Source organism: Dama dama, chromosome 18, assembly GCF_033118175.1.
Source record: "Dama dama isolate Ldn47 chromosome 18, ASM3311817v1, whole genome shotgun sequence".
NCBI classification, from domain to species: domain Eukaryota; kingdom Metazoa; phylum Chordata; class Mammalia; order Artiodactyla; family Cervidae; genus Dama; species Dama dama.
In genome coordinates, this window is record NC_083698.1 from 11,694,348 (window position 1) to 11,709,342 (window position 14,995).

Below are 14,995 nucleotides of genomic sequence, written 5' to 3' on the forward strand. Positions count from 1 at the left end.
CATCCCGCTCTCTGTAAAAGATCAGGCAAATGAATAGAAGCTAACCCCCAAGTGAAAACGACTCTCCAGAACCCTTGTGTGTTGTAATATAATACAGATGCTGGTCTATTTCTAATGTGAGTGCCAAATGTACATTGATATAATGGGGCAGCATACTTTTTTATAAACATGTTAAACATGCATATGTTTCACATTGACATGTCAAAGGATCCATCACCAATGTAACTGCAGTGTTTCATGCTCCATAAACACAGTGAATGCTCAGGTTAAATAGATATTCTTCTTTATACCAGCTGATGGAAGGACAGTGCAACTTCATATGTTCAACCTCTACTCAGCTGAATATATTATTTCTCCAGAACTGTTTTGGTTTCTAGCAGGGACCTAGTGAAGATTAATAAAGAGACATTCAAATATTTTTCATGTATTTTTAGTGTGGAATGTTTTAACACAAATGTATATTCATTTTTCATTTGTTTGTAGTATAATGAGAATGTATGCTCTCGTTATTATACTAGAAAATTTTTTCAGTGGTGCTTCAGTCAACTATTGATCTAAGAATAAACATCAGACTATTCTTCACGTGAGTGAATTAGTTCCTTAAAATTCTATTTAATTGATTTAGTTTTTCACCTTCAGAATTCATTTTAAATGGCAAGTATTTTTTTGAAACTAAAACAGTGATTTCCTCAAATATTTGAACTTTCATCTTCCCTATTTTTCAGTTCTCTACACAAGAATCTTGTGTTTTATCAGAGACACTGATTTGCTTTGGCTGCAAGCCTGAATTAGGATTGTAGAATCATTGCACATTTGGCTGTTACCTGCTCACTGTTAGAAAAAATTTGAATTTGAGGTTCAGGGGAGTACGGGTGACATCAAGTGGTAGAAGGTAAGGAGGCCAAATTTTCCAGTCTCTGGATCTGTGTCTTTGTTTAAAAGTACAGGGCCAGTTTCTCATATTCCATAAAGCATGAGGAATAAAGCATCAGGTCTAACAAGGAAAGAGGGAAAAATCAGATATTTCTTTAATTAAGGCTTCCCAACTGAACATTTTAGATCACATACTACATATTTCCTCCAGTTATTTTTAGGAATAGATCACATTGATCTGCCCAAGCTTTCAACCTAAAATTTCTTTTTTTTAATGTAAGATTTTCTCTAATAATTCAAATAAATGCATAAGGAATACTTGTCATTCAATTTTTATACTTAGAAATATACCATATGGATTTTGTTTATTCTTTTGTATGCCTGTTTGTGGGGACTTCCCTGGTGGCTCAGCGGTAAAGAATCTGCCTGCAACACAGGAGACCAACGTTTGATCCCTGGGTCGGGAAGATCTCCTGAAGGAGGGTATGGCAACCCACTCCAGTATTCCTGCCTAGAGAATCCCATGAACAGAGGAGCCTGGTGGGCTACAGTCCATAGGGTCTCACAGAGTCGGACATGACTGAAGCGATTTAGCAGCAGCAGCATGCCTGTTTTTATAAGGAAAGCAGAGTTGATTGTCACCTGAGCAGATATTCTCAGGGGCAAGGAGGGTAGTAAATAAATTTTCAGTGCCAGGCAGTTTGCTGGGTGTCTTCCCTACATGATTTCAGATCATCTTTATAACAAGCAGAAGAGAATCTCTACCCCCCCCCCCGCCCCTTTTCTAAAGATGTAATAATTGAGGCTTTTTCTAATGGTATAGCTAGTGGCTGCCAGATTTAGGTTGGGAACAGGGGTCTCCTGGCTCCGAAGCCTGGACTCTTTGCAACACACTGCTGATTTTGAATGGAGTAGACTGGTGTGTATGTCTGTATCTAGGCACACACAGAGTCACTGGGACACAAGAGATGCTGCAAGGAGGATTCCTGTTTTGGGTAATGAAGTTTCTTGTTCTGGAAGAATACCTAGGTCCTGGAATTCTTTGTTCTATAAATTTCTATTAATAGGGGGATCAAATACTTGACAAAAGTTATTTTACATTAGGTAAATACTTAATCCAGAAGTAGCCTGTGAAGATAGGGCTTAAATGGAATAGCTGAGTATACAACTATTCTACAAAAAGTCAGAGTTTAGTTTTAGGTTAAACTTTTTCTTCTGCCTGCAAGATGTTGAAATAGAAAGCAGGTGCTTGCTACACCAAGTAACCTTCACTTTATTGAAAAGGTCAAGGAGTTCTTTCTCACTGTTTCTTTCTCTCTCATGTTCCTTTTGGACATATCCTTCTCCCTTTCTTCTGTGTTACACACTGCCTCACCAAAGCATGCCCAGCTAAAACCAACCATTACTTTTCTGTACGTTGGAGAGATGAAAGGTCTGCAAATAGTGAAAATCCACTTTTGTGTAAACATGTCAATTTATTTACTTGATTTAGACTTATTTTTTATTAGTGCTTCCAGATGTTTTTTAATTGATTTGTGTTAAGTCCTTATTTTTTATTTATTCTCTCTCTGTGTTAATGAAAAGTAAAATACATAATGAAAATGAAAATAACCAATATTGGTTATCCAGTGAGCGATTTGCATGGTCCTTGAATAATTTATTAATTTCATATGTAATGGAACAATTTATTGATTTACATATCCTGTTAACCCTCAGTTGTGTAACCAGTCACTTGGGTTCTCATTTTTCTTACCATTTATAGAATCATCTTGTGATTTCAAAGTTAGAATCATTTTTATTTGGTAATATCCCCCATGACATTCCCTAGACCAGCCAGGAAAACCTCTAATTAAATGCAGAACGACCAGGTTCATGCAGTTAATTTCCAGAGCCAGCACTTAGATCAGCATTGTCTACTGAAGAACAGAGAACTCTGGTTTTGGTCAGATAACCCAAGGTTGATTCTAACTTGGAACCTGTCACATCGAAAGAGGGGAGCTGCTTGCTTGAATTGCCCATAAGGAAAACATTGCACTGTGAGGAAATATGTCCTGAAATTGTAAAAGTACAGTGGACCTCTTATCAGAACCGTATTGAAGATTAAGAATACTTTACCATGCGTTGTGTGTGCTTATATGTATCTGTTTTAATAGTTTAATAAATTAAAAGTCATACTCCAGTAGAATTTAAAATACATAGATAATCCCAAAACTTCATTTAAATTTCTGAATTTTTTGTTTGTTTCCTTCAAATATTTAAACTGGAAGAGTTTAAAATATGCGAATGCCCAATTCAATTTGAATTGCATTCCTGTTTCTGTTCATTCTCTGTTAAACATTCTGATTTTTTTAAAGTTAAAATGGCTCTGCCTAACAGCTGAAAAATAAAATAAAGGATCCTTTAAAGAAGAGGGAGATGTAAATCTGAACCACTGAAAAATTTTAAATCTAGATCTGAGTGTATCTGTGATAAGGCATCTTACTTCTGGATTTATAAAATTGTTCATTTCTTTTTCTTTCTTTCTTTTCTTCTTTTTTTAAAAAAAAAAAAACAACAATCTGAAAGGTAACCATGGAGGATTTCAGTAAATCCCTCAGACAGTCAGCACTGTCTCATGAAATTCTGAGGGTATAGTAAATTTTTCAACTAGATTTTATTTTCAATAACAAATTTTATTTCCATTCATACGCCACAGCTATCAGGGTTTACCTTTTAAGGCGAGATGATGTAATTCTGACATATGTTTTATGTCACAGGAGTCATGTATCTGTATTTTGGGGACTTCATTTCTATCAAAAAGAGCAAAATGTAATGCGAAACACTGTGGGCTTAGACTGGAAATGAAATGTGAACTGGTACTGTACCACTTTTTAAAATTAGAACGTATGTAATGGTTGTTCACATTAAAATGAGTTATTTTACATACACTTTTAAAATTATATGATTATTATGTTTTTGCTTCTTTGAATTTTAAGATATAATATTTATTAGACTTTGAAGTCTTAGATTATAGATTGCATTTCAAAGCCTTTTTGTGTAGTAGTTTGTAGCGAGATTAATTATCACTCCAGAAACCGAGGCTCCTTCTCTTAAAATATAATTTAATCTTTCTTTCATAACTTGTTTTTATTACTAGAAATTATTATTATCACAACTACATCATGACAACATTAGTTTATTTTTTAGAATCTTTTAAAGTATTGAATGCAACTTAGAGCAGGTGCCTACATGGACATATATTTTTATTGCTTGTGTTAATATGTAATAATTAGAAGCAGAAATATAATGGAAGTTACAGTTTGCATAAGAGTTAAAGGTTTAAAAAATGTAATTTTTATGTGAAAAAGCATTAAAGGGATAACATTAAATCTGACTTCTGCTGTTTGCTGTTCCTGTTTGGAAGCAGGTTGTGTTGTATGAACAAGAGATTGCAGTTACTATGGGTGGCCTTTTAATAATATGCACTGGCTTTATAACTGTTTACATGGTGGAAAAACTAAGAGTTTGGGGGTGTTCTCTTAGTTCTTGAAAGTTTATGTTAAAGTAAGCACTGGAACTTCAGTGTTTTTCCTTCCTTTATATTAGGCTACTGTCTCTAGTGGAGGGAAAAGCCTTTTTTAATTTTTGTTGTCAACCATTTTAGAACACTGTGGCTGAATTGCAAGGAGTGTCTGGCAACTGCAATAACAATAACAACTATTTCCTAAAGGTTTGTTTTTTGGTGGAAAATAATGCTTATCTTTACCTTCCTGCTTCATGTGTGAAATTAAAAATTCTGTGTGTCTTATTAACTAGCTCTGTGCTCAGAAGAACTTCTCTAGAACCATGTGTTTTGTATGTTGAATAACAATTTGAAAATAATCACTCAAAAAGTAGTATTTAATTCTGAAACATAGCACACATTTTAGTCCCAGGTTCTGCAATTTGGACTTACTTCCTAATATTTCACCATGGATGTTTTTAACCCCTAACATTTTAAATATTTTGTAATTCATATTAAGGAGAAGAAAAAGATAACTAACAATAGGGCTGTATGATGTTTATAAAATACAATATAGACAGCAATTTAAATATATCATCTTTAAATTCAGTGATTATTTCTCAGAAAAGGATCATTTGATAAAGTTCTTAATTTTTAAAAGGACTAAAGGCATATATCTTTCAATTATAGTACGACTTGTTTACATGACATATTGTAGGCATACTAAAATGTATAAAAACATTTTATACTTTAAATAATAAAATAATTCTTACTATCTTTAGCTGCCAGTAACAGTGGTAGAGTAACTTAGAAATGGGAAGTCAGGTGTATTTAAAAGGGAGATTGTTTTATGGTGATTAGAGGAGCCAGAAAAATAGGAGAAATACAAAACCTTTCAATTTGTATGCAGACTCCAATTTGACTGGACTTTTAAAATTATTATATTTAATCATACCCTTTGGTTTATGATCTCCAGATCCCTACTAGTGGTCTTTGTCATTGAAATCCAGAATCATAAGGTACTTGGAAGACATTCAGTTAAAGATTGTGTTCATTTTTGGTCTTAGAAGCAGCGCACTGCCTACAAAGTGTCTGCCTGCAATGTGGGAGACCTGGGTTCGATCCCTGGGATGGGAAGATCCCCTGGAGAAGGAAATGGCACCCCACTCCAGTACACTTGCCTGGAAAATCCCATGGACGGAGAAACCTGGTAGGCTACAGTCCATGGGGTCGCGCAGAGTCAGACACGACTGAGCGGCCTCACCTTCACTTTCAAGCAGTGCACACGTGCACACAAGCACACATGCTGAAACGCAGTGTGCTCGGGAGCTGGCCTGCTGCTCCGCGTGAAAGGTCCTCTCTAGCAGTACTGTCTGTGTGTAGAAACAGTGTTATTTATAACACTGAGCAGAGACAGGAAGATGTAGAGTATGAAGGGAACTTAGAAGTTAGAACAGAAAACTTTGCCTAAATAATGCCATCTTTTTGTAGCTCATCTTTGGAGGTTATTTTTGTTTATTATAACTCAAGTGATTTGAATATGTTTTCTTCTTTTCTGTCCAACTACCACATTGTCATATTAATTCGTGACCCAGATACAAAATATCGGATAAAATTTAAATTAAATTTCTCTCAGATTACAGACTTTGTACTTTCTAGAAACCGTTCTAGAACAATTCAGTGAAGAACTGCAGAGTTAGCAATGTTACACCAATGCCATAAAAACGAACACAATAGCTGGTTGGCTTTTAATACACGCAGGGGTGAGCGCAACATGGGCAGTGAGAGGAAGCCCAGACATTGAGTCGAATTGAATCACTGTAATGATTTTAAGATGAAGAGTGGAGAGAAGAGTTAAATGAGGAGAATGACGTTTAGTTATGGACATAATCTGAAACAGGGAAGGAAAAACGGCATAGAATACAGGGATGAAAGAGTCTAGTTAGGAATAGATTAGAAACTGAAGATAGGGAAAGGACTGAAGGGATAAGCTGTACTTGTCTGGCACTTTGAGGGTTAGCACCTTTCTGTGGGCTTTTGCTACCACATTTTAATTGTTTTGAGAGACTATGAATTTACAAAAAGACCTTATCTTTATCATATTGCGCCAAAATCTTCTGCATGTAAAGCCAAGAAAAAAAATAATTAATGCATATTTCATTCCTTGAAAACCTTTGGGACCTTGGAAATAGCAACCTGGTGACTCATAGTGACATGACTTCTTTTTAGTCTTAACTGAATAAACGTGTAGTAGAAACAGAATAGTTGGAATGGCCTAAGTGATACCAAGATCTATATTGCATAGATCTTCTCCTGCCCATTGTTTGAACTTAGAAATATCCTTCCATCATAGAAATCGTTCCTGATATTAGGAATACAGTCAAACCTTTAGAGTGTGAAATGTATATAATGAGGTATATGGCTTTGGTACCAACACCAAATAATGATGAAAAAGAAGAGTTGTAAGTTATTCCCATTCAAAAGAATAAGAACTTCTTCCTACTCAAAATAATACAAAAAATCCTAAACAAAATAGTAGCAAACCATACTCAATAACATAAAAAAGATGTCATGGCCAAGTTGAGTTTAGCCAATAATGCAAGTATGGTTTAACACTGGAAAATGAGTCAATATTGCATCTGACATTGTACTAAAAGGCATGAAGAAATAATTAAAGAAACAAATTAGAAAGAAGTAAGAGTTATCATTACCAAGAGTTATCATAAGAGTTTTTATTACCAAGTGATTGTTTGGAAAATCTCAAGTATATATACAGAGTATACATTACAGATAGAATAATGATTTCAGTGAATTTGCTGGATACAGAATTAATATTAAATATAACATCTATTTCACTGTACCCACATAGAGAAAATATAATTTATAAGCTGTTTACCTTGTTAAAGGCAAGAACATGCCTAACAAAAGATAAGTATGACCTTCATGGAGAAAAATACATTTTATTGAACTTTATTAAAGAAAGCTTGTATAGAAAGACAAAAAAAAAAAAACTTTTTGTTGATGGACTAAGAGACCCAATAGCTTAATTCAGTCAATTTTCTATAAGTTAATTTATATATTCAGTATGATTGAAATAAAATGATTCTAATGAATTTTTAGATGGAATTTGATAACCTGATGCTCAAATATATATGAGAGAATTATGTACCAGAAATAACTATAATATTTCACATGGTATTTATTATTTATTATTAAGAGATATTTATTATCTTATATTAAGAGATATTTATTATTAAACTGTAGCAAGTTAGAACCTAGGACAGAAGAATGGACAACTTGGTCAATTAGCTCAGAAACAGAGCCTACCACATAGAAAATTTGTTTGTGGCACAGATAACACTGTATATGAGTTGAGAAATATTAGGCTTTTCAATGAAGGGTAAATGGTAAAATTGCAATCTTCATCCCAATCTGAGCTCAGAAGTTCATTCCAGATGAATTATTACTGAAATGTGAAAAGAAAAGCTGTAAAATTTAGGATTCAGTATAGAAGAATATCTTTATGACTTCAGTGTAAGAAACGGTTCCTTACATGAGACACTTAAGCAAATCCATAAAGGAAACAATCGAGAAAATTGAGTGCATTATGATTAAGAACTTTTGCTTATCAAAAGAATGCTTCTGTGAAAACAAAAAGACATACCAGAAGCTGGAAGAAAATATTTGAAAAAAATGAAAAACTGAAAAAAAACCTATATAAAAAGTCCTCTATGAGCCAATGAGAAAAGTCTACGTATAGACTATTGACTTAAATAGTCATATTGTAGGGGAAGAGAAATCTGAGTGGCCAATGAGCACATGAAAAGATGCTCAAACATATTAGGAATCAAAATGTAAAAATTAAAAACTAAAATGAAATACTATTTTCCATCTATTAAATTGATTTAAATTGGATATCTTAAGTTTTGGTGGGAATATGGACTAAAGAGAACTCTTCTCTGCAATAAATATAAATTGGCCCATTCACTTTGAAAAATGATTCAGCATTATCTAGTGAAGTTGACTCAACAATTATATTTCTTAAAATAATACCTTAGTAAAATTCTTAAATTCATGAGGTGTTGCTGTTGTTGTTCAGTCACTCAGTGATATTTGACTTTTGTGACCCCATGAACTGCAGCACACCAGGCCTCTCTGTCCCATCACTATCTCCCTGAGATTGCTCAAACTCATGTCCATTGAATCCATGATGCCATCCAACCATCTCGTCCTCTGTCATTCCCTTCTCCTGCCTTCAGTTTTTCCCAGCTCAGGGTCTTTTCCAGTGAGTCAGCTCTTCCAGTGAGTCTTTTGTACAGGTGGCCAAAGTATTGGAGCTTCAGCTTCAGCATCAGTCCTTCCAATGAATATTCAGGGTTGACTTTCTTTGGAATTGACTGGTTTGATCTCCTTGCTGTCCAAGGGACTCTGAAGAGTCTTTTCCAGCACCACAGTTTGAAAGTATCAGTTGTTCAGTGTTCAGCCTTCTTTATGGTCCAACTCTCACATCCATACATGACTAATGGAAAAACTATAGCTTTGACTAGACGGACCTTTGTTGGCAAAGTAACGTGTCTGCTTTTTAATATGCTGTCTAGGTTGGTCATAACTTTTCTTCCATGGAGCAAGCGTCTTTTAATTTCATGGTTGCAGTCACTGTCTGCAGTGATTTTGGAGACCAAGAAAATAAAGTCTGCCACTGTTTCCATTTTTTCCCCATCCATTGGCCATGAAGTGATGGGACCAGATTCCATAATCTTAGTTTTTTGAGCGTTGAGTTTTAAGCCAGCTTTTTCATTCTCTTTCACCTTCATCAAGAGGCTTTTTAGTTCCTCTTCACTTTCTGCCATTAGAGTGGTGTCGTCTGCATATCTGAGGTTATTGATATTTCTCCCGGCAGTCTTGATTCCTGCTTGTGATTCATCCAGCCTGGCATTTCACATGATGTACTCTGCATATAAGCTAAATAAGCAGGGTGACAATGTACAGCCTTGACATACACCTTTCCCAATTTGGAACCAGTCCATTGTTCCATACCAGTTCTAACTGTTGCTTCTTGACCTGCATACAGGTTTCTAAGGAGGTAGGTCAGGTGGTCTGGTATTCCCATCCCTTTAAGAATTTACCACAGTTTGTTGTGGAAGCGCAGTGTAATATTCTTGTAACAGAAAAGAACTAGATACAACTGATACCTCTATCAAGAAGAGAATAGGTTAATATATTGAGGTATATTCAATGGAATGCCATACAGAAGATGGTTCTGCAGTTCATAACAGAGGGATTTCAGGAGCCTGTAATTAAAAGGAGAAAGGCACAGAAGAATACATGATTCCATTTGTATGAAGTTTAAAATCATGTAAAAATTACTGATACATTACTTAGTCATACAAAAATATAGTAAAACTAAAGAGAAACAAGAATGATAAAAATCAGCAGAATTATTCTGAAGGGCAAGAGACTAAACTAGTATAGACTCAAGAGGCACACAGGGAGGATTATAACTGAAATGCGGTGGTGCTGCTCCTTAAGTTCTTAGTTCATTTGTGGTGGTTATATCCTTATTTCATTGTATTTTTGTCTATTTCATAAATATTTGTGTCAACTCAATATTTAATTTAAAAAGTTAAAATCTATCATGTCCAGTTGCTTATATTTAACATACAAGGGTATAAAATGGGTATAAAATGAATATGACATGATTCCTGCTCTCCAGGGCCCTATAAAATGACTTCAAGACTTTGTGTCTTAAAGTGGGACTCTCATAGTACTTCTTTAAGATTGCAAATTTCTCCACCCAACCTTGCATCTGCTGGAACTGAATATGCACTGCAAACGGCCTATGGCTATGGGAGTTTGTGGGAAGGGTTAGGTATAATCAGGGCTGGGGCTGTCCAGTTTAAAGATGCCAGGAAAACTGACGAGAATACTTTTGAGTGCTGGTATTGCAGACACTTTTCAAGAAGAAATTGTTGTCACAAACCACCAGATAGCCATAATGAGGAAAGAAGTAAAATTATTCTCCCTCAAAGGAAATTATAAGTTTGAGAGTACATTTATTATTAATCCATAGAAACACCACCAGTGATATTTTTGTTGGTCTTACTTTTTGTTTACTATAAATTCTGTAACTGTAATTTCTAGATCTATGTGATAATCAGCATTTTTGCAATCATATGAGTCAATTTTTATATGAATACACCATATTTTCCAAGATGCAATTAGTTGTACAATTAAAGAATTATGGAAATAATACTAGTGTGCCACTTGGTCAGTGTAGTTGTTCTCTTCTGCAGATTAAAGATTCAGGAAAATACAAATCTCTTAGTCTCTTCCCACAGCTCTGCTGGCATCAAAATAAGTGCTTCATTGTTTCCTTAGTAAGTAAAATGAAATTCAAGGAAGGCTGCCAATTTGAAATTGCAGTGTGACATTTGAATTACAGAGGTCTACTTTGGTCTCTTGACTGTTTAGTTCTAGATATCAGTGGGAAAAATAGGGATCACTGGTTCCCTCCTCATATAGAATATATTCATCAGAGACTTAAAGACAATGACATTTATATCTTAGTAAGTAGCTATCATTTATAAAGAGGAATTGAATTAGAAATATTGAGTCATGGAAAAATATACTTTATACTCCCAGGAAGCTTAGTATTTTGCTGTGGAAACAAATATATATGGTAAAGAATTTAAATCATTTTCAAAGCAGTCTGTCAAAAGGCCAGAAAACCGTAGTCTAGAAGAATCATCACAACAAAGGACACACAAAAGTAAAAGCATGAGTTTGAGGCTTGTGCTTGCAGTTTTTATTTTCAAGAATGTGTTTGTTGTTACTGTTTAATATGTTTTCTGTAACTAAGAAGGTGGGCTAATATTGGGTGAAGTCAAGAAATAAAAAGACCAGTTTACCTGCAGAGTATATGAAAGGAGTAACGGTTGGAAAGTCTTCAACAGAGTAAACTGAATAATGTTATAGAAACTTCAAAAATCAGCTGAATTTCTAGGCAGTTTTTGAAATTAACACAATATTGTAAAGCTACCTTACCCCAATAATAATAATAATAATGATTGGGAAACAGTTCTCGCCAGGGCTTTAACATTTCTGAGGCATTGACTACTCTTTGTTCTAGACTATCTGTTCAAGTCCCCTGTGATTATACAGTCGAAGTGACAAAGAGGTTCAAGGGATTAGATCCATTAGACAGAGTGCCTGAAACATTATGGACAGAGGTTCATGACATTGTACAGTTATGGTCCTAACAGAAGCAGAAGATATTAAGAGGTGTCAAGAATACACAGAAGAACTATACAGAAAAGATCTTCATGACCCAGATAACCATGATGGTGTGATCACTCCCCTAGAGCCAGACATTCTAGAATGTGAAGTCAAGTGGGCCTTAGGAAACATCACTCCAAACAAAGCTAGTGAAGGTAATGGAATTCCAATGGAGGTATTTCAAATCCTAAAAGATGATGCTCTGAAAGTGCTGCACTCAATCTGGCAGAAAATTTGGAAAACTCAGCAGTGGCCACAGGACTGGAAAAGGTCAGTTTTCATTCCAATCACAAAGAAAGGCAATGCCAAAGAATATTCAAACTACTGCACCATTGCATTCATCTCACACACTAGCAAAGTAATGCTCAAAATTCTCCAAGCCAGGCTTCAGCAATACATGAACCATGAACTTCCAGATGTTCAAGCTGGATTTAGAAAAGGCAGAGGAACCAGAGATCAAATTGCCAACATCCACTGGATCATTGAAAAAGCAAGAGAGTTCCAGAATAACATCTACTTCTGCTTTATCGACTACACCAAAGCCTTTGATTGTGTGGATCACAACAAACTGTTGAGATGGGAAGAGATGGGAATGCCAGACCACCTGACCTGCCTCCTGAGAAATCTGTATGCAGGTCAAAAAGCAACACTTAGAACTGGACATGGAAAAACAGACTGGTTCCCAATTGGGAAAGGAGTACATCAAGTCTGTACATTGTCACCCTGCTTATTTAGCTTATATGCCAAGTATATCATGAGAAATGCTGAACTGGATGAAGCACAAGCTGGAATCAAGATTGCCGAGGGAAATATCAATAACCTCAGATATGCAGATAACACCTCACTTACGGTAGAAAATGAAGAAAAACTAAAGAGCCTCTTGATAAAAGTGAAAGAGGAGAGTGAAAAGTTGGCTTAAAACTCAACATTCAGAAAACTAAGATCATGGCATCTGGTCCCATCACTTCATGGGAAATAAATGGGGAAACAGTGGAAACAGTGACAGACTTTATTTTTTGGACTCCAAAACCACTGCAGATGGTGACTGCAGCCATGAAATTAAAAGACACATGCTCCTTGGAAGAAAAGTTGTGACCAACCTAGACACCATATTAAAAAGCAGGGACATTACTTTGCCAACAAAGGTCTGTCTAGTCAAAGCTGTGGTTTTTCCAGTAATCATGTATGGATGTGAGAGTTGGACTATAAAGAAAGCTGAGTGCAGAAGAATCGATGCTTTTGAACTGTGGTGTTGGAGAAGACTCTTGAGAGTCCCTTGGACTGCAAGAAGATCCAGCCAGTCCATCCTAAAGAAAATCAGTCCTGAATATTCATTGGAAGGACTGATGCTGAAGCTGAAGCTCCAATACTTTGGCCACATGATGTGAAGAACTGACACATTTGAAAAGACCCTGATGCTGGGAAAGATGGAAGGTGTGAGGAGAAGGGGACAACAGAGGATGAGCTGGCTGGATGGCATCACCGACTCAATGGATACGAGTAAGTAAACTCCAGGAGCTGGTGATGGGTAGGGAGGCCTGGTGTGCTGCAGTCCATGGGGTTGCAAAGAGTTGGACACGACTGAGCGACTGAACTGAACTGAATCAGTGACACCACCTCTATCCTGGAAAGCATTCAGGTTGACCTCAGCTCACTGGCCAAGGTTTTTATGGATTATAGAATTGCCTTCACCTCTAGACTTCTCCCTTTTGGTCCCATTCCTGGTCTGTAAAATCACTGATCTCTCCTCTATATTTGAGGGTATAGTGGTATGGCACTAAAGGCCCTGATACCCTGATACCCTGATACACTGACACCTGATACCACCCTGATACCTTAGACCAAGTGAAAAACTCAGTTGAAGAAGCTTAAGGAGAAAGCCCCTGGGTTTCTAAAGTAGACCTTGATGGTTTGTGGAATTTGTTTAGCCAGGAGGGTCTGGAAGCCTGGGGAGTATGGTCAGTCTCGAACTGCAAGTTGGTCTCATTCTGTTATTTGGAGTTCTTTTAATAGTAGTTTTAATTATATGTTGTGGGAAAGACTGAATAGATGTTGTCTGGCCATTCTTGGCCACATGTATCAATGTAGTCAAGGGAATTCCATGCTCATGGGAAGATTCATCAGATACCCAGATGGTGCAGAAATGAGGGTGAATATTATTGGAAAACAATTCCCCCAGTGCTCTCTCACTTTTCTGCATATGTTGTGACCAGAGGCAGTAATGGCCTTTGTTTCAGATTATTTTCTCAATGATATTTTAAATAGTGAACAGCCTTGGAAAATAGAGATAGTATCTCCCTTTAAGGTAGGTGACAGACTTGCTTATCGCCTTTGATAAAAAATTTGAGTTTCCTAAACTCAGAATTCTTAACAAAAGATTTTTGGGTTCATACCCTCTGCTCCATTTTGAGACCATGACAGAATCCTGGATTTGATCTTTGTCTGGAAGCCGTTTCTTAGTCTTAGAATCGAGACTCTCAGAACCATCAAGTTTTGTTGGTTCCTTTCTGTTCATCTGTCCTCTGAATTGATCTCTAATCATCATATTTTACTATAAGCAGCAGAAAGAAAGCAGACAGTGCCTTCAACACTTTGTTTGGAAATCCACTTCTCTAGTTGACTTGGTTGAGTAGGAGTATTTCCTCTGTCCTGCTTCAGAAGGTGATAATGTGGCTAAGCTTTCTGCCACTACAGCCTTTTCAAGGCAGTTTAGGCTGCTTTAACACACTCTTCAGAATCCTGCCTGCCTTCATTCCAGCCTGACTCCAGACTTCCCCGTTTTGCTCTGTTTTATTCCGGCTGTGCTGTGCTGAGCTGCTCGTCCTGTCTGACTCCTTGTGACCCGTGGACGGCAGCCCGCCAGGCTCCTCTGTCCATGGGATTCTCCAGGCAACAATACTGGGGTGGGGTGCCACGCCCTCCTCCAGGGGATAAGTTCCCAACGCAGGGATGAAACCCAGGTCTCCCACGTTGCAGGCAGATTCTTTACAGTCTGAGCCACCAGGGAAGCCCCCCTTTCTGTTGTTCTATAATAAATTACCACCAGAACATAGCAACTTGAAATCAGAAATACTCACAGATGACAGTATCTGTAGGTCAGTTTAGCTGGATAGCTCTGACTCAAGCTATCTCACAAAGCCAAAAGTAAGGTTGTAGCTACGGCTTCAGTCACACATGCTCAACTTGGCGAAGGTCTGCTCCAAGCCCACTCACAGCTGTTGACTGAATGCAGGAGATCCACTTCCAACTCGGCAGGCCTCAGGTCCTTGCTGGGTATTGGCCAGAAACAGCAGTTTCTTGTGATAGGGGCCTCTCCATAGGACTACATACAACATGGTGGCTTGGCTTTCAAGAGCAAGAGGACAA

At 36.8% G+C, this 14,995-nt stretch overlaps 1 protein-coding gene across 1 annotated transcript in view; it reads left to right on the top strand.

Annotated features, from left to right (window-relative positions):
- PPP1R9A (protein phosphatase 1 regulatory subunit 9A) overlaps positions 1-14,995 on the top strand; it is a 322,249-nt gene that overhangs the window by 227,221 nt on the left and 80,033 nt on the right. Inside the window, exon 7 of the mRNA XM_061164924.1 lies at positions 4,517-4,582. Within this exon, the coding sequence (XP_061020907.1) occupies positions 4,517-4,582 (66 nt within the window). The remainder of the gene's footprint in view (positions 1-4,516; positions 4,583-14,995) is intronic.